This window comes from Thamnophis elegans, chromosome 1 (assembly GCF_009769535.1).
Source record: "Thamnophis elegans isolate rThaEle1 chromosome 1, rThaEle1.pri, whole genome shotgun sequence".
In the NCBI taxonomy this organism is placed as follows: Eukaryota; Metazoa; Chordata; class Lepidosauria; order Squamata; family Colubridae; genus Thamnophis; species Thamnophis elegans.
In genome coordinates this window covers 72584148-72603094 of record NC_045541.1, presented here as the reverse complement: position 1 = coordinate 72603094, position 18947 = coordinate 72584148, and the positions used below count along the sequence as shown (strand labels likewise).

General features: G+C 40.6%; 2 protein-coding genes across 2 annotated transcripts in view; both read left to right on the top strand.

Moving 5' to 3' along the window:
• Window positions 1–18947, top strand: part of LOC116505362 — a 75165-nt gene that overhangs the window by 22557 nt on the left and 33661 nt on the right. The window contains exons 2-8 of the mRNA XM_032212561.1: window positions 12762–12899; window positions 13349–13411; window positions 13674–13709; window positions 15856–15989; window positions 16448–16577; window positions 16901–17035; window positions 17782–18021. Of these exons, the coding sequence (XP_032068452.1) occupies window positions 12762–12899; window positions 13349–13411; window positions 13674–13709; window positions 15856–15989; window positions 16448–16577; window positions 16901–17035; window positions 17782–18021 (876 nt within the window). The remainder of the gene's footprint in view (window positions 1–12761; window positions 12900–13348; window positions 13412–13673; window positions 13710–15855; window positions 15990–16447; window positions 16578–16900; window positions 17036–17781; window positions 18022–18947) is intronic.
• On the top strand, window positions 797–6858 carry LOC116519308 (ryncolin-3-like). The gene is made up of 7 exons (XM_032233149.1): window positions 797–956; window positions 1578–1640; window positions 1896–2068; window positions 4829–4882; window positions 5338–5467; window positions 5792–5926; window positions 6546–6858. The coding sequence occupies exons 1-7, from the start codon at window positions 812–814 to the stop codon at window positions 6791–6793; spliced, it is 948 nt and encodes a 315-aa protein (XP_032089040.1). The 5' UTR covers window positions 797–811; the 3' UTR covers window positions 6794–6858.

Genomic DNA, 18947 nt, shown 5'->3' with positions numbered 1-18947 from the left:
CTTTATCTTTCAAACAGTTCATTTAGTGACCAAAGTTACAATGGCATTTAAAAAAGTGACTGATGACCATTTTCACACTTAGTGACCATTTTTCACACTTAGAGACCATTGCAGCATCCTCATGGTCACGTGATCAAAATTTTGATCTTTGGCAACAGATTCGTATTTATGATGGTTTCAGTGTCCTGGGGTCATGTAATCACCTTGTGTGACCTTTTGACAAAATATAAACATTTTAATCAACCCCGCCCCCAGTCAATGTTGTCCCTCTTTACCAATCTGAAAATCTGGTCACCTTACTTTAGACACAAAGTCATCTGACCTTGGACCAGTCCTCTCTCTCAGCTCTAAGAAGAAGGTAAGGTCAAGTCATTTCTGAGAAAGATTGCCAAGAAAGCTGCAATTGCCAGGAGTCCAGTCTCATTTAAAAGGAAGAGAGGGGGAGGGGGGGAAAAGGGAGGGAGAGTGGAAAAAAGGGGGGAAAGGGAGAGTCAAAACAAATCAAGACCTTTTTTAAAAAAGAAATATGCACTGTTATCTTAGAGAAACATCCTTGGGGAACAACCCCCTACTTTCATTGTTGCATTCTCCAATAGCCCAGGAACAGAAATAATGTTTATGTGAGGAAAATATGAGTGGAAGAAATCTTGTGACTCTTTTACACCCTAATCACTTTGCCTTCTGTTCCACCCTGATTTTTTAGCACCTCACTCGTGCTATTTTTGTTTAATGTGAACCTATTGCTCCATAAGGATACCATACTGCTTCTTTTCTATTTTTCATGTTCTGTCCTTTTTATGCTCTTTCTCCTATGTCAGAGCTGGAGGGCCTAACACAATGCGGAACGGACAAGATTATTCTCCAAGGTCAGGCTGGGATACCTGGAATTCCAGGTGTGCCAGGAACAAACGGATCACCAGGGCTAAAGGGTGACCAAGGTCCTCAGGGGCCCCCAGGTGAGTAAAAGCCCAATAATGATGTCATTCCAGGTGATTCGCAGCAGCTTATTTGCTGTCTTTCCTTGCAACAGTGGGAAGCAAACTTTGTATTAATAAAGCTTGCCTGGAAAAGGAGAAGTCACTAGCAGAGAGACAGAAGCAATTCTCTCTCTCCCAAATGCTAGATAGGAAATGAAAGTTGCATGTTCTTTCAGTCAGTAAAAGGATTCTTAAGATCAATGTCTTAGCAAAGTAGTCAGGAGATGCTTCTTTGGTTCTCTGGTATTGTGGGAACTTTTTAAAGACAGGTGGATTAGGTCGTTTTGCCGTATGAGTTGTTCTTATGCACATGAGCCTTCTTCCTTTCCAAAGAATCAACAATGCTATCAAGGATTTGTTGATAGCACTAACCTACAAATCCAACATAATTTCATACAAATCAAGAATCCCATCAGCCCTGAGCTAAAATTTGAAACCATCATCAAAATCCAAACAACTTTCCTCTTTGATTGTTTGCCACTCTGGAAGCTGTAATATTCTCATCAGTATAATGTCTGGCTTCAAAACTCTGTTGAAGATGTATTTTGATGCTCCTGAGCTGGTCTTTCTCCTCCTCCTCCTCTTCTTTCTCTTCTTCAGGTGAAAGAGGATCTGCTGGGATAACTGGAAAAGCTGGACCGAAAGGAGACAAAGGAGACAAAGGTAATACATCTATTGATTGAGATAAAAGATTGTGCAAGAGCTGGATCAAAGGCCCACCTGTTTGTGACCGTTCACACTTTATTTTATGGTCTCCTTGGTTGAACTGTTTGTAACATAGAACGAAATCATGATTGCAATCCATCACTATGAAGAATGGACAATACACTGGCATACAGAAGGTTATTCTTATCTATGGGTCTTATGAACCTTTCGGTTTACCCACTGCACAATAAATTATTTTTTCTTTTCTTACAGGAGATGCCTGCAGATTAGACAATTGTCCACCGAAAGGTATGCCTGTTCTTCCTCTTTCTCAAAAGCTTCCTAATTGGGTTGCTTCAGTCTTTCACTTAGATGGTAGCTGGATGATTTTGGGAGCTGAAGGCCAAGAAACTGGAATCATCAAATGCAGAAAGCTTTCTTTGCTAGTCTGAGCCCTACCGGGCTTTTATAACTAAGCTAAGATGCCTATAAACCTGCCAATCAAGTTCCTTTGACCTAGCACATTCCTATCTGGGCCAACTACAATTTCCATCATTTGCAGCAGCCTATCTATCTTAATGGATACAATGTACAGTATTATCAGTCACTTAACTGACTGAATAATTCAAGTTGGATAGGATATTTCTTTTAGCTCCACCCTATTACACTTCTAAGCAAGGTTGATAGTCTCACCAAGTTGTTACTTCCAGAACTAACCCTAACCCTAACCCTAACCCTATCTTAATGGATAGAGTGTACAGTATTGTCAGTCATTTAAGGGACTGAATAATTCAAGTTGGAAAAGCATATTTCTTTTAGCTGCATCCTTCTAAAGAGCGTTCATATTGTCAATACACTCACCAAGTTGTTATTTCCAGAACTTTGTTACAGAAAGTCATTCAGGTATAAAAGCAGTACAAGTTATTAACGTAAACAGATGGAATCAGTATAAGCAGATGATAAGAGCTGATGACTCTTTCTTCCTGTTTAATTATTTCCTACCAAAGTACCTGCAATTAAAATTAAAAGAACTTACTAAGCCACCTGATAAGCTATATTATATATAATATATTATAAATATTATGTATCTTTACAGAACGTCAGGAAATATTTAAAGCTATTGAGTCCTGAGACTTTCCATTCAATGTGGAAATTTGTCATTTCTTAATCTTGGAATGAGAGGATTCTCATGATCTGGGAAAAAGTAAAAACATATTATTGAATACACACCATATAAAAGATAGTAAGATATAAGAAGAAATTCAAAAGATACTGTTGAAAATCCTTCAGAAGATATTACATCCTCATATATAAAGAGAAACAACAATTGAACTGACACAATTCAAAATGCATAGGGCAACATGAGATAATATACGGAACAATAGGAAAGTGGAAACATCAGAAAAATGTTTCTAAAAGTTCTACTAAAAGTACTTCAAAGCTTTTGTTAGGTGGCAGCTGTGGCCAAGAGCTTCTTTGCACAGGTATGTGTCCTTTCCTTGAACAGGAGTCCCTGCAGGTGATCACTTATACCCTGATCACTTTATAATTGAATAGTAGTTCAATAGTAGTTTGAACTACTGTTCCAGTAGTTAAAGCACTCTATATAGACCTACCCTTGAAGACTACCTTGAAACTACAGTTCTTTCAAAATAGAATGGTACAAGCAGTGATGGGCCCGTTTCATTGTCCCTATGTGATCACAGTTATGAGAGTGGCATCGGCTGCTAGCGGCTTCAAAATGCTTTAAAACCTTGTCTGGCATAGAACCTGGTTAATTGAGGGGCAGCTTTTCTCCCATTGTGTCGGCTCACCTCCTAGTTCCTGGCAGAATGGATCCCTCCTAATACATATTGTCCTCACACAGGATCTAGGAAGTATGAATTCTCTGTGACCATGACCTTCAGTGGACAAAATCTGGCTGGCTGGGCAACAAATCATAACAATAAACAAGCTGGCACTCAATCCAGACAAGACCGAGTGGCTATTGATGTTGCCCCCCAAGGACGGTCCAGATATTCCATCTCTCAGCCTGGGGGGTGAAACTCTACAGCCCTCAGAGAGGGTCCGCAACTTGGGTGTCCTCCTGGACTCACGGCTGACATTAGAACATCACTTGTCGGCTGTGACCAGGGGGGGCTTTCGCCCAGGTTTGCCTGGTGCACCAGTTGCGGCCCTACCTGGACCGGGAGGCACTTCAAATGGTCACTCATGCTCTCGTCACCTCTAGGCTTGATTACTGCAATGCGCTTTACTGTCCTTGAAGAGTGTTCGGAGACTACAGTTGGTCCAGAATGCGGCCGTGCGAGCTATATCGGGTGTACCTAGATACACCCATGTTACACCTATCCTCCGTGAGCTGCACTGGCTTCCCATCAGTCTCCAGATGCGCTTCAAGGTGCTGGTCATGACCTTTAAAGCCCTACATGGCTTGGGACCTGGATATCTGCAGGACCGCCTCCTGCCACATACCTCCCAACAACCCATAAGATCTCACAGGCTGGGCCTCCTCAGGGTGCCGTCGACTGGGCAATGCCGGTTAACAACCACTCGGGGGAGGGCTTTCTCTTTAGCTGCTCCGGCCCTGTGGAATGATCTCCCCGCAGAGATCCGGACCCTTCCCACTCTCTCGGCCTTCCAAAAAGCCACAAAAACCTGGCTGTTCCGGCAGGCCTGGGGCTGTTGACCCCAAAGTAAGGTCCAGCCCTATCTGGAACTGAGTGCATGATGTGTTGTTTTTAAATCTATCTTTTTTCCCCCTTATATTTCTGTTTTGATTTTATTCTGTATTGTAAGCCACCCGGAGTCCTATGGGATTGGGCGGCATATAAATGGCCCAATTTTAAATTCAAATTCAAATAACACTTCTATAAAATTGCTTACAAAGTGATGAAAGACCAGATAATAACTTGGTAAACATTTTGAAGTGAAAATAATATTTTTAAAGTGTAGCAGCCCTGAAAGATATGAAGAATCTCTTTCTAGAAAATATATGTCCTCAAGTTTTAAATCTTACTCAGATGCATATGCTTACTGGATGAAGAGAAAGAGAAAGGACGGACTTTGTAGAAGTCAAATTAAGAATGGGTTTTGGATAGTACAAACTCATTAACCACAGGCTGAGGATCATTATGATACTTGTGGTTTGCATGTATCAACATTTGCAAGTGAGACTCCAACTCCCGTCATCCTCTGTACAACTGTAGGGATACCCGGTGGTGGTTTTCTGTGACATGGGGACTGATGGAGGAGGCTGGTTGGTAAGTGGCAGCCAAGGAGGAGGAGGAAGAGATGTCTGAATGCATCAGAAGAGCAAAAAAAAAACACCATGTTACTATAATTGCTCTTTTAAACAAATAGGCTTCATTCTATCCACTTTGTTATAAAATAATAGTGGCTATTCAGGGGCCCATCAGTCTTCTCTCATCTGAAGAAATGACTGGCGGACAAGTTACAGGCCCAAAGCTGAATGAGACTCCCAAGTGCCCTCTTGGGATTTGAGCCAAGACAGTAGAAGGCACAAAGATGGTCTCAAGGAGTTGCTGCCGCATTATGACTTACAAGAGGAGCCATAGTTCTATTCAAGGTCTTTTGCAAAACAAGACTGAAAGGCAGCCCCCCCCCCCGCCCCGCCACTTCAGAAATGGCCTAAGATTAAGGAAAGCAGCTTCTCCATCAAGCAGATGCTGAGTTATCGCTCCCTTTCTCTCCACAGCAATTCCAGAGGTGGCAAGATGGGTCTGTGGATTTCTACCGTGACTGGGAATCATACAAGAAAGGATTTGGAAATCAAGGATCAGAATTCTGGCTGGGCAATGATAAGATCCATCTTCTCACCAGTTCTGGTAAGCCCAAAATCTACTCTTCTGGTTGGTACTCAATTTGATAGACATTAAGTTCTTTTCTACAGATAATACTTATCTTTATCAGAATTAATACTAGCAGATCGGTACCCCTCCTCAGTGCCATAACCAATTGTACGTACATAGAAAATTAATAAAAGATTGACTTTGTAAAGGTAAAGGAAACTTCAGAGGATCACCAGAGGTTTTGGATGGACACATGGATCATAATCCCACCATGATGTCTACACAATGATTAGCAGGCTTCCTTTCATGACTTCTGCACCTTAAGTAACTCTCTAATAATATCTTTCTTCTGTTGTGCAGGAACACATCAGTTGAGGATTGACCTGGAAGATTTCAATGGTTCCAGAACCTTTGCAATATATTCCAGTTTCAGAATTGCAAATGAAAATGAAAATTACAAATTAATATTGGGTTCTTATTTGGATGGCAACATGGGTGAGTAATACAGAAAATGCCTCTGCGTTCGAGTACCTTTTTACAGTGAATAGAACAAACATAAATGGTTACTTTAAATAGTGAGATGGACAGAAAATAAATTTATTCATAGAAAAACTGGATAACAAAATACAAAAACGTGCAAGCAGAAATACAACATCTGTGGTAAAAGAAAAGGTGGTACCAATAGTAATAAGTGCTTTGGTACCTGTTCATGTACCACCACTTGAACACCATTGGCATTGACAAAATATCCACTAGACAATTGTAAAAGCACATTTATTAGAAACAATTTACATGTTGCAACAATATTGTAACACATCAATCTCTGCCTATAATAGGTCCTTGGGAAGGGCTCAACTGGTGGATAAAAATGCCCAATCCAATCTAAATATCTGACTGCATAATAATATCACATGACCCGATGCAGAATGCAGAAAAGGTTTAAGCCAGGGGGCTGCCTAATTGCTTTCTAGCTTATCAGAGGGACAATGGGGGGGGGGGGGTTTGAATATGAAGAGGCAGCCCTTCAACTGGTCCAAGGAGCAAAATGCAATCCCAGACACAGGGGATCTGGAAGACATGAACTTAGTGCTTGCCTGTGATTTCCTCCTTTTAGGTGATTCTCTCTCAGGACAAAATGACCATCCGTTCTGTACCAAAGACAGAGACAATGATATCTATGATGGAAATTGTGCCGTAATTTACAAAGGAGCCTGGTGGTACCATAAGTGCCACACTTCCAACCTGAATGGCCTGTATCACAAAGGGGAACATACCTCTTTTGCTGATGGCATCAACTGGGCTGCCGGAAAAGGGTACTATTATTCTTACAAGTATGCAGATATGAAAATTAGACCACAATAAATGAAACCACATTTTGAGAGATTTTTCAATATAACCCAAAATGATTATTCTTCTCTGTTCTCTTCTGGGAAAAAAATTAAATGCAGCAATTCGTTAAAACTGCTCCTTTGTGTCACTGTTCTCTCTTGTAGTGATCCCTTTTTTATGTACATGGGATTGGGTTCAAACCATTTTCCTTCTTCATTTTCCAATTTTTTGGAAGCAGAAATAGAACATCTGTGGCAAAAGAAAACAAAGGTAGTACCAATAGGAATTAGTGCTTTGGTACCAGAGATGGATTGCTCCCAGTTTGCCCTGGTTTGGTTGTGGTGATTCAGCCTGAGTCGTAGAATCGGCAGTGACCCAGACTCCAAACCGACACCCCAGTCTCTTCTGCTGTTGCGGCATGTTTCTGCACATGCGCAGATTAGATTACAGTCAACTGTGCATGTGTGAGCAACGCACAGCGGGTGTGCAAGCGAGTGAATCCCGCACGAAGCAAAGCGGTACCAATCAGTACAGGGACCCTCCCCTGTTTGGTGCCTATATATGTACCACCACTTGAACACCATTGGCATCAGTGGTGGGTTCTGGATTCCATTCTAACTGGCGCAGTTGAAATGGCCCCGGAGTTACCCACATGCATGTGTGCGGTGCATGGGTACATGCGCATGGTGCATGCATGCGTTCTAGCATTAAATGATGCGTCCGCAAGCCTCCATGATGCTCCAGCTTCTCTGTGCACCATATGTGCCATGCATGTCTGCGTAAGCGCCAAAAGCATAAAGCACCAGTAAGGAGCACGGGCGGAAGGGTGGGCCCCTCTGGAGCACCATACCGGAACGGTATCCTGGGTTCCAGGCAGGATCCGGTATGCCCGTACTGGAGCGTACCATCTGCAACCCACCACTGATTGGCATTGACAAAATCGCCACCATCCAATTGTAAAGGAACAGCTTACATGTTGCAACCAGGGACATGCAGGCAGGGGAGGCAGAGCCTCACCACTGTCACCATGAAAAGAAAAAAAAATGTAAAAGGAAAAAGGCAAGAGCTGAGGTCAGGCTGGGCTAGTTGCTGCCAGAGTCACTGTGGGTGACTCTGCTTAGTGCTTAACTGTTTAAAAAAGCCTCTAAAAAGTGCCCTCTACAGGAGGGGGCAGGAGAATGACATGCCTCATCTAGTCTGGCATTTTATGATCACTCAAGCAGAGTTAAGCAAGGGTTAAAAGCCGAAAAATTCCTGATGTAGATGGGGCACATCATTCTCCTGCCTCCTCCTCTGTAGGGGATGTTTTTTAGAGGCTTTTTTAAACAGTTAAGCACTAAGCAGAGTCATCCATGGTGACTTCGGCAGCAACTAGCTCATCTTGGCCTCAGCTCTTGCCTTTTTCCTTTTAAATTTTCTTTACTTTTCATGATGGCAGACAAGAGCAGAGTTGAAATCCTCTCTGAAACAGCTGGAAAAGGTACTTGTGGGTCGGAGAGAGGGGGAGGAATTCAAACTTCATTCTCATGGTACAACTTTGTGTGTCTGCTTGTTTGAGAGAGGGGGAGGGAGCATATTGAGACAGTTCTTTAATTTATGCACTATGTAACACCCTATGCCTTTAGGTCTTCTGAAATTTTAATTATCCAATCATAAGCAAAAACAAAGTTTTCAGTAGAATGAATTTTCACTTCTACTTACACCTGCCAGCCAAAATGCTGCTAGTGGTATTGCTAACATTGGCTGAGGAGGAAAACCTAAATTTTCTGAATCCTGGTGCAACTTGTGGGTGTGTGTGTGTATGTCTGTGTGTCTGCGTGCGTATGTGTATGAGAGAGATGGGAGGGAGGGAGAGAGGGAGGAAGGAGGGGAAGGGAGAAGAAAAAGAAAAAGAAAGGAGAAAACTTATTTAGCAAAGGAGAAAAACAAATGCTGTCGCTTTAAATCGGAACTGAGCATGCCTGGCTGTGGAATTCTGAGAGTTGAAGTCCACAAGTCTAAAAAAATTGCTGCCTCACCAGCCGTAAACCTCACCGCACATCACTAGTTACAAAAATATTGTAATATAATCAAACATCAATCTCACAAGTGAGAGTTTCTCAGCAAGAAAGTTGAAATTAAAATAATTTTTGTCATTGTTTTTTTTTCTTTTAATCTTGTGGTCTAAGAGTTGCTGTTTAGGGGGATCCTTTCATTCACTAACCACCAACCAGCCCTGATTATTGTTGATGTTAGCCTAAGAGACACAAAATAATGTCCTGAAGTAGCCAGGAAATGTTCAACAGAAACAGAAGTAAATTACCTTTGGTTACCAGTTTTAAATGTATTTATTTACTTTAAAATATCTCTGCTGCTTTTCAAAACAAGTTTTTTTTTATTTTAAATTTTTTATTTCCATTTTCATAATGCACACTCACATGTATACTATACATAGCCCATATCATATAGTATTAAATAATAATTACATCAGTTCCTCTTGTCAACAATGCCCAGAAAAATAAAAATCCATTATAGCTCTTCTGCTCTCCATACACCTCTTTCTTCTACCTCTCTCCAACTTTCTATCTTCCCTCCATCATCCTTTCCTACTCTACTGCCCCTCCCTTTCTATTGCTCCTCTCTCTACAATCCACTCCTCCTTATCCTTCTCATCTTCCCCCCTTACCCTCTCTCCTATCCTTCTCTTCCCATCCTTCTTCTTTCCCACTCCTCCTCTCCTTGGTCAAAACAAGTTTTTACAGGGCAGATGACAGAACTTAAATAATACCATGTGATGACAAAAGGCTTCTTGTTCAGGCACTTCCAGCTTACCTTTACCTGAGGGAAATCGTTTGGCCAGGATTCTCTGACTATTAGAAATAGCTTTTTATAATCACATGCTTTTGCCCTCACAGCCACCTTACCTTCTGTTAGCCTCTTCTTTGACCTCCTTTTTTTTTCAAGCTGCAAAGTCTTATCTAGTGACTTTGACCTGCACCTTATGTGTAAAAAAAATAAGCTTCATTGTTAATAGTTTCCGTGAGTAACCTGAGTTTACTTTATCTGTCATTGGATGATTGATTTCTCTTTCAATTCAAGAGGCTATCAAACATTTACTCCAATCTCTAGAGGTTAAAGGCATTGTTTTAGGGCTGTTATTGCTAACCCAGGAACTTAGCAAACTTTTAATGCTGTAATTATAATTACTGCAAGTGTGGCACACACAAAAATGGCTTTTTTATTTTAGAAAAAAATAATTGTATAAAATCAGTGATTTACTATTGGTGAACTACTGATATGGTCAACGTATCATTAATGAGGGATCTTTTGCAGGATAAGATTGTCTGAGGGATTCCTTTTCAGAAAGATAAGAATGTGCTGCAGCATGTCTGTATGTATGTATTTATTTATATATTTTGTCAAACATGTACGAGATAACAGGTATAAACTGTATAAAAATGGACATGAACACAGGAAAAGGATAAATGGGGACAATAGGACAGGGACAGTAGACACGCTGGTGCGCTTATGCACGTCCCCTTACAGACCACTTAGGAAAGGGGCAAGATCCACACTAGACAGTTTAAGGTTAAAGTTATGAGGGTTTGAGGATGTAACAACAGAGTCGGGTACTGAATTCCAGGCATTGACCACTCTGTTGCTGAAGTATGATTCAGAACCAGTCGAACAGCAAATATCTTACCCTTAAAACAACAGTATCAGTTGCTTATGAATGTGGACACTTGTCCAACCAGAAAAAGTGCTAGGATTTATAGGATTAGTGATTAAACCAATATGTGTTTGTTTTGTTTTGGGTTTTTTTTCTGATACCATATTGCTACAATGTACACATTATTCAATATAAGGAAAGCTTGGGCAATATGGTGAACATTGCATAATTCAAGAGTACCCTTTTTCCTTAATGAACACTGCTGAGGTTGCACAAGCAGACATTGCAAAACAGATATGGGCCTATTTATCTTTACCCAGAAAATGTAAATACTTCCTGATTTCTCTGTTAATGCAATCATCAAAAGACCACCATATATATAAGAGGCAAGATACCACACATCTCTCACTCAGAGAGAAAGCTGGCAAGGCAAAATGAAGCCTTGGGCTGGTTTCCACCTGATTTTCCTGGTTGCTATTTCGGTGGAGGGTGACGTCTCAAATCGTGGCACTGCAGGATCCCAGGACACTGAAGCCACTTGCTGTGCACGTGAGTTCCAGCTGTCTGAATTTCAGCTTGGTCTTAACCTCTGTGGGGTCTCTATGTGCAGGAGCAGAATGTTGGTACTTAGTTTCCCAATTCGTAAAAAAAAGGAATACTTGCCTCATGTTCTTTCGACTGTCCACAACTACTGTGAGCATGAGGACCCAGATTGTTGGAGACAATACGCTGACCCTGTAAACCACTTAGAGGGTTCTGTAAAGCACTACAAAGTGGCATATAAGCTTAAGTGCTACGGCTACCTAGGCACTGTAGACTAGCAGTTTTGCAGGTAAAGAGATGGCGCAGGAAATAGATGAGGGAGGAATTCTGGCTGCAGGGAAGTAAGTTTCCTTGCTTGTTTGTTTGGTCAAACATGTACAAGATAACATGTACAAGATATTAAGATTGAGCATTTTCTGAGGGTACTGGTGGCTTTCAAAGGTTGAAGAAAGTTGATGAGTTGTGATGCTCTTGAAGGGAAAGGATCCTTTCAAAGCAGCAGCACCTTCAGAATAGTTTTTAAAGATGAATAAGTTACTTTTTAATAAATAAAAACAGACTATTGATCTTGAGCTACTAGGTAAATTTCAGTTGATGTTTTGTATATGTGGAACAGATATTAGCTGTGGTTTTGATATCTGTAAAACATGATTAAGATCTTTGCCTAAGTATTTACCTAAACAGTTGTTATATATATATATATATATATATATATATATATATATATATATATATATATGTGTGTGTGTGTGTGTGTGTGTGTGTGTGTGTGTGTGTGTGTGTGTGTGTGTATGTATATGTATGTATGTATGTGTGTATATGTATATGTATATGTATATGTATATGTATACGTATACGTATGTGTATATATATATATATATATATATATATATATATATATATATATATATATATATATATATATATATATATATATATAGTGTCACAACACCTGGTAAGCCCCAATTATGGGAGGAAGCTAACTGCTTCCATCATCTGTCAATCGGCTCGTCACAAGAGTCCATCATGACAGAAACCCAATATTTTTACTGTTGCCTTTGTTATATTTGTGTTTTTTATTTTTATTTTTATATATATATATATTTGTATAGGTAAAAATAAGAACAATAAAGTTCATCTTCTAGATATAGACAGGGCCACCTTAATAAACTGTGCTTTATGTGGAAGCTCCTGGTTTCACATGGTATAAAGGATGAAGATGAGAGCTGGTTTGGTGTAGCAGTTAAATAATCAAGGTAGAAATTGGGAGAACATGAGCTCTAGTTCCACTTTAGACACAAAGTCATCTGACCTTAGACCAGTCCTCTCTCTCAGCTCTAAGAAGAAGGTAAGGTCAAGTCACTTCTGAGAAAGATTGCCAAGAAAGCTGCAGTTGCTAGGAGTCCAGTCTCATTTAAAAGGAAGGGGGGGAGGAAGGCAGGGAGAGAGAGAGAGAGGAGGAAAAAAGGGAGAGTCAAAACAAATCAAGGCCTTTTTAAAAAAAAAAAATAAAGAAGTATGCATTGTTACCTTAGAGAAAAGTCCTTGGGGAACAGCACCCTAATTTCATTCTCCGATTCTTCAATAGCCCAGGAGCAGAAATAATGTTTATGTGTGGAAAATATGAGTGGAAGAAATTTTGCGTCTCTCTTACATCCTAATCATCTTGCTTTCTGCTCCACCCTGATTTATATCACCTCACTCATTCTATTTTGGTTTAATGTGAAACTATTGCTCCATAAGGATACCATACTGCTTCTTTTTTATTTTTCATGTTGTGTCCTTTTTATGCTCTTTCTCCTATGCCAGAGCTGAAGGGCCTAACACAATGCGGAACGGACAAGATTATTCTCCAAGGTCAGGCTGGGATACCTGGAATTCCAGGTGTGCCAGGAACAAACGGATCCCCAGGGCTAAAGGGTGACCAAGGTCCTCAGGGGCCCCCAGGTGAGTAAAAGCCCATTAATGATGTCATTCTAGGTGATTTATAGCAGCTTATTTGCTGTCTTTCCTTGCAACAGTGGGAAGCAAACTTTGTATTAGTAAAGCTTGCCTTAAAAAGGAGAAGTTGCTGGCAGAGAGATAGGAAAAGTTGCATGTTCTTTCAGTCACTAAGAGGATTCTTAAGATCTATGTCTTAGCAAAGTAGTCAGGAGATGCTTCTTTGGTTCTCTGGTATTGTGTGAACTTTTTAAAGACAGGTGGATTAGATCGTTTTGCCGTATGAGTTGTTCTTATGCCCATGAGCCTTCTTCCTTTCTGAAGAATCAACAATGCTATCAAAGATTTGTTCATAGCACAAACCTACAAATCCAACATAATTTCATACAAATCAAGAATCCCATCAACCCTAAGCTAGTCTTTCTCCTCCTCCTCTCCTTCTTTCTCTTCTTCAGGTGAAAGAGGATCTGCTGGGATAACTGGAAAAGCTGGACCGAAAGGAGACAAAGGAGACAAAGGTAATACTACTGATTGAGATCAAAGATTGTGCAAGAGCTGGATCAAAGGGGAAGCACTGGCCCACCTCTATGTCACCGATCACACTTTATTTCATGGTCTCCTTGGTTGAACTGTTTGTAATACAGAACGAAATCATGATAGCAATCCATCACTATACCGAACGGACAATACATGGCATACAAGAGGTTATTCTTATCTATGGGTCTTATGAACCTTTCTGTTTGCCCACTGCACAATAAATTATTTTTTCTTTTCTTACAGGAGATGCCTGCAGATTAGACAATTGTCCACCGAAAGGTATGCCTCTTTTTCCTCTTTCTCAAAAGCTTCCTACTTAGATGGTAGCTGGATGATTTTGGGAGCTGAAGGCCAAGAAACCTGGAATCATCAAATGCAGAAAGCTTTCTTTGCTAGTCTGAGCCCTGCTGGGCTTTTATAACTAAGCTAAGATCCCTATAAACCTGCCAATCAACTTCCTTTGACCTCGCACATTCCTATCTGGGCCAACTACAATTTCCATCATTTGCAGCAGCCTATCTATCTTAATGGATACAATGTACTGTATTATCAGTCACTTAACTGACTGAATAATTCAAGTTGGATAGGATATTTCTTTTAGCTCCACCTTATTACACTTCTAAGCAGGGTTGATAGTCTCAATACTCTCACCAAGTTGTTACTTCCAGAACTAACCCTAACCCTAACCCTAACCCTAACCCTAACCCTATCTTAATGGATACAATGTACAGTATTGCCAGTCATTTAATGGACTTAATAATTCAAGTTGGAAAAGCATATTTCTTTTGGCTCCACCCTTCTAAACAGGGTTCATATTGTCAATACACTCACCAAGTTGTTATTTGGAGAACTTTGTTACAGAAAACGTTGGAAGTCATTCAGGCATAAAAGCAGTACAAGTTATTAATATAAGCAGGTGGAATTAGTATAAGCAGATGATAAGAGCTGATGACTCTTCCTATTTGATTATGTCCTACCAAAATACTTGCAATTAAAATTAGAAAAACTTACTAAGTCATATAATAAGCTATATTATATATAATATATTATACATATTATGCATCTTTACAGAACGTCAGTAAATATTTAAAACTGTTGAGTCCTGAGACTTTCCATTCAATGTGGAAATATGTCATTTCTTAATCTTGGAATGAGAGACTTCTCATGATCTGGGGAAAAATAAAAACATTTTATTGAATATACACCAAATAAAATATAGTAAGATATAAGAAGAAATTCAAAAGATACTGTTGAAAATCCTTCAGAAGAGATTACATCCTCATATATAAAGAGAAACGACAATTGAACTGACATAATTCAGAATGCATAGGGCAACATGAGATAATATACGGAACAATAGGAAGGTGGAAACATCAGAAGAATGTTTCTAAAAGTTCTACTAAAAGTACTTCAAAGCTTTTGTTAGGTGGCATCTGTGGCCATGAGCATCTTTGCACAGGAGTGTATCATTTCCTTGAGCAGGAGTTCCTGCAGGTGATCACTTATGCCCTGATCACTTTATGATTAAACTACTCTAAACCATTCTTCATAGACCTACCCTTGAAGATTACCTTGAAACTACAGTTCTTTCAAAATAGAATGGTACAAGCAGTGATTGTCCCGTCTCATTGTGCCTATGTGATCACAGCTATGAGAGTGGCATTGGCTGCTAGCGGCTTCAAAATGTTTTAAAACTTTGTATGGCATAGAACCTGGTTAATTGAGAGGCAGCTTTTCTCCCATTGTGTCGGCTCACCTCCTAGTTTCTGGCAGAATGGATCCTTCCTATTACATATTGTCCTCACACAGGATCTAGGAAGTATGAATTCTCTGTGACCATGACCTTCAGTGGACAAAATCTGGCTGGCTGGGCAACAAAACACTTCTATAAAATTGCTTACAAAGTGTTGAAAGACCAGATAATAACTTGGTAAACATTTTGAAGTGAAAATAATATTTTTAAAGTGTACCAGTCCTGAAAGATATGAAGAATCTCTTTCTATAAAATATATATCCACAAGTTTTAAATTTTACTCAGATGCATATGCTTACTGGATGAAGAGAAAGAGGAATGACGGACTTTGTAGTAGCCAAATTGAGAATGGGTTTTGGATAGTACAAACTCATTAACCACAGGCTGAGGATCATTATGATACTTGTTGTTTGCATGTATCAACATTTGCAAGTGAGACTCTTACTCCCATCATCCTCAGTCAGCAAGCCCAACAGTTCCAAAGATGTATACTATGATTCCTTCCTCCCTAGAATTATATAATCGTTTTTTATAAGGGATCTCCATGAGTTCCTGCAATTGAGACTACAGTGATTTCACACTTCAGAGTAGTCCACAAAAGTCAACGTCAGTCCCGGACATGTATTTTGCTTGAACTGACCCACTCAATTCTTCTCCCTATTCTTTCCCTAGAGATTGAAGCCAGAAACTGCAAGGACCTCCTGGAACGTGGGGAGACCCTGACTGGCTGGTATACAATCTACCCAACCAAGGGATACCCGGTGGTGGTTTTCTGTGACATGGGGACTGATGGAGGAGGCTGGTTGGTAAGTGGCAGCCCAAGAAGGAGGAGGAAGAGATGTCTGAATGCATCAGAAGAGCAAAAAAACCCATGTCACTATAATTACTCTTTTAAACAAGTAGGCGCCATGCTACCCACTTTGTTATAAAATAATAGCAGCTATTCAGGGTCCCATCAGTCTTCTCCCTCTGAAGAGATGAGTGGCGAGTGGCGAACAAGTTACAGCCCCAAAGCTAAATGAGACTCCCAAGGGTCCTCTTGGGATTTGAGCCAAGACAGTAGAAGGCACAAAGATGGTCTCAAGGAATTGCTGCCTCATTATGACTTACAAGAGGAGCCATAGTTCTATTCAAGGTCTTTTGCAAAACAAGACTGAAAGGCAGCCCCCCCCCCCGCCCCGCCACTTCAGAAATGGCCTAAGATTAAGGAAAGCAGCTTCTCCATCAAGCAGATACTGAGGTATTGCTCCCTTTCTCTCCACAGCAATTCCAGAGGCGGCAAGATGGGTCTGTGGATTTCTACCGTGACTGGGAATCATACAAGAAAGGATTTGGAAATCAAGGATCAGAATTCTGGCTGGGCAATGATAAGATCCATCTTCTCACCAATTCTGGTAAACCCAAAATCTCCTCTTCTACTTGGTACTCAATTTGATAGACATTGTCCTTTTCTACAGATAATGCTTATCTTTATCAGAATTAATACTAGCAGATCGGTACCCCTCCTCAGTGCCATAACCAATTGTATGTACATAGAAAATTAATAAAAGCTTGACTTTGTAAAGGTAAAGGAAACTTCAGAGGATCACCAGAGGTTTTGGATGGACACATGGATCATAATCCCACCATGAAGTCTACACAATGATTAGCAGGCTTCCTTTCAATGACTTCTGCACCTCAAGTAGTTCTCTAATAGTATCTTTCTTCTGTTGTGCAGGAACACATCAGTTGAGGATTGACCTGGAAGATTTCAATGGTTCCAGAACCTTTGCAATATATTCCAGTTTCAGAATTGCAAATGAAAGTGAAAATTACAAATTAATATTGGGTTCTTATTTGGATGGCAACATGGGTGAGTAATACAGAAAATGCATCTGCATTCGAGTACCTTTTTACAGTGAATAGAACAAACATAAATAGTTACTTCAAATAGTGAGATGGACAGAAAATAAATTAAATCATAGAAAAACTGGAGAAGATAACAAAATACAAAGCCCTCAAGCAGAAATAGAACATCTGTGGTAAAAGAAAAGGTAATAGCAATAGTAATAAGTGCTTTGGTACCTATTCATGTACCACCACTTGAACACCATTGGCATTGACAAAATCACCATTAGACAATTGTAAAAGCACATTTATTAGAAACAATTTACATGTTGCAACAATATTGTAATACAAACAAACATCAATCTCTGCCTATAATAGGTCCTTGGGAAGGACTCAACCGGTGGATAAAAATGCCAAATCCATTTCTAAATATCTGACTGCATAATAATATCACATGACCCGATGCAGAATGCAGAAAAAGTTTAAGCCAGGGGGCTGCCTAATTGCTTTCTAGCTTATCAGAGGGACAATAGTGGGGGCGGGGGTTGAATATGAAGAAGCAGCCCTTCAACTGGTCCAAGGAGCAAAATGCAATCCCAGACTCAGGGGATCTAGGAAATTATGCATATAAACCAGATCCTCTATCATTTATATTTGATCCCTTTCTAATTCTTAGTGGTGTAGGAACATTTTTCATTGGTGAAATACCCTGCAGGTTTGCAATCCTGGAAGACATGAATTTAGTGCTTGCCTGTGATTTCCTCCTTTTAGGTGATTCTCTCTCAGGACACAATGACCATCCGTTCTCTACCAAAGACAGAGACAATGATATCTATGATGGAAATTGTGCCGTAAGTTTCAAAGGAGCCTGGTGGTACCATAAGTGCCACACTTCCAACCTGAATGCCCTGTATCACAAAGGAGAACATACTTCTTATGCTGATGGCATCAACTGGCATTCTGGGAAGGGGCTCCATTATTCCTACAAGTATGCAGATATGAAAATTAGACCACAATAAATGAAACCACAGTTTGAGAGATTTTTCAATATGACCCAAAGTGATTATTCTTCTCTATTCTCTTCTGGAAAAAAAATTAAATGCAGCAATTCTTTAAAACTGCTCCTTTGTGTCACTGTTCTCTCTTGTAGTGATCCCTTTTTTATGTACATGGGGATTGGGTTCAAACCATTTTCCTTCTTCATTTTCCAATTTTTTGGAAGCAGAAATAGAACATCTGTGGCAAAAGAAAACAAAGGTAGTACCAATAGGAATTAGTGCTTTGGTACCAGAGATGGATTGCTCCCAGTTTCCCCTGGTTCAGTAGTGGTGATTCAGCCTGAGTTGTAGAATCGGCAGTGACCCAGACTCCAAACCGACTCCCCAGTCTCTTATGCTGTTGCCGGCATGTTTCTGCACATGTGCAGATTAGATTACAGTCAACTGTGCATGTGTGAGCCACGCACAGCGGGTGCTGAGCGAGTGAAGCCCGCACGAAGCAAAGCGGTACCAACCGGTACAGGGACCCTCCCCTGTTTTGTACCTATTCATGTACCACCATTTGAACACCATTGGCATCAGTGGTGGGTTCCGGATTCAGTTCCAACTGGTACGGTTGAAACCTCCCTGGAGTTACCCACATGCACGAGCGGTGGTGAAGCACACGCACATGGCGCGTGCATGCGTTCTAGCATCAAATGATGCTTCCGCAAGCCTCCGTGATGCTCCAGCTTCTCCGCAGAGCATCACACAGGCACCATACACGCCATGTTCGTGCACGGAAGCACCAAAGGCATAAAGCACCAGTAAGGAGCACGGGTGGGTGGGTGGGCCTTCTGGAGCACCATACCGGAACGGTATCCGGTGTTCTAGACGGGATCCAGTAATCCCATACTGGAGCGTACCACCTGCAACCCACTACTGATTGGCATTGACAAA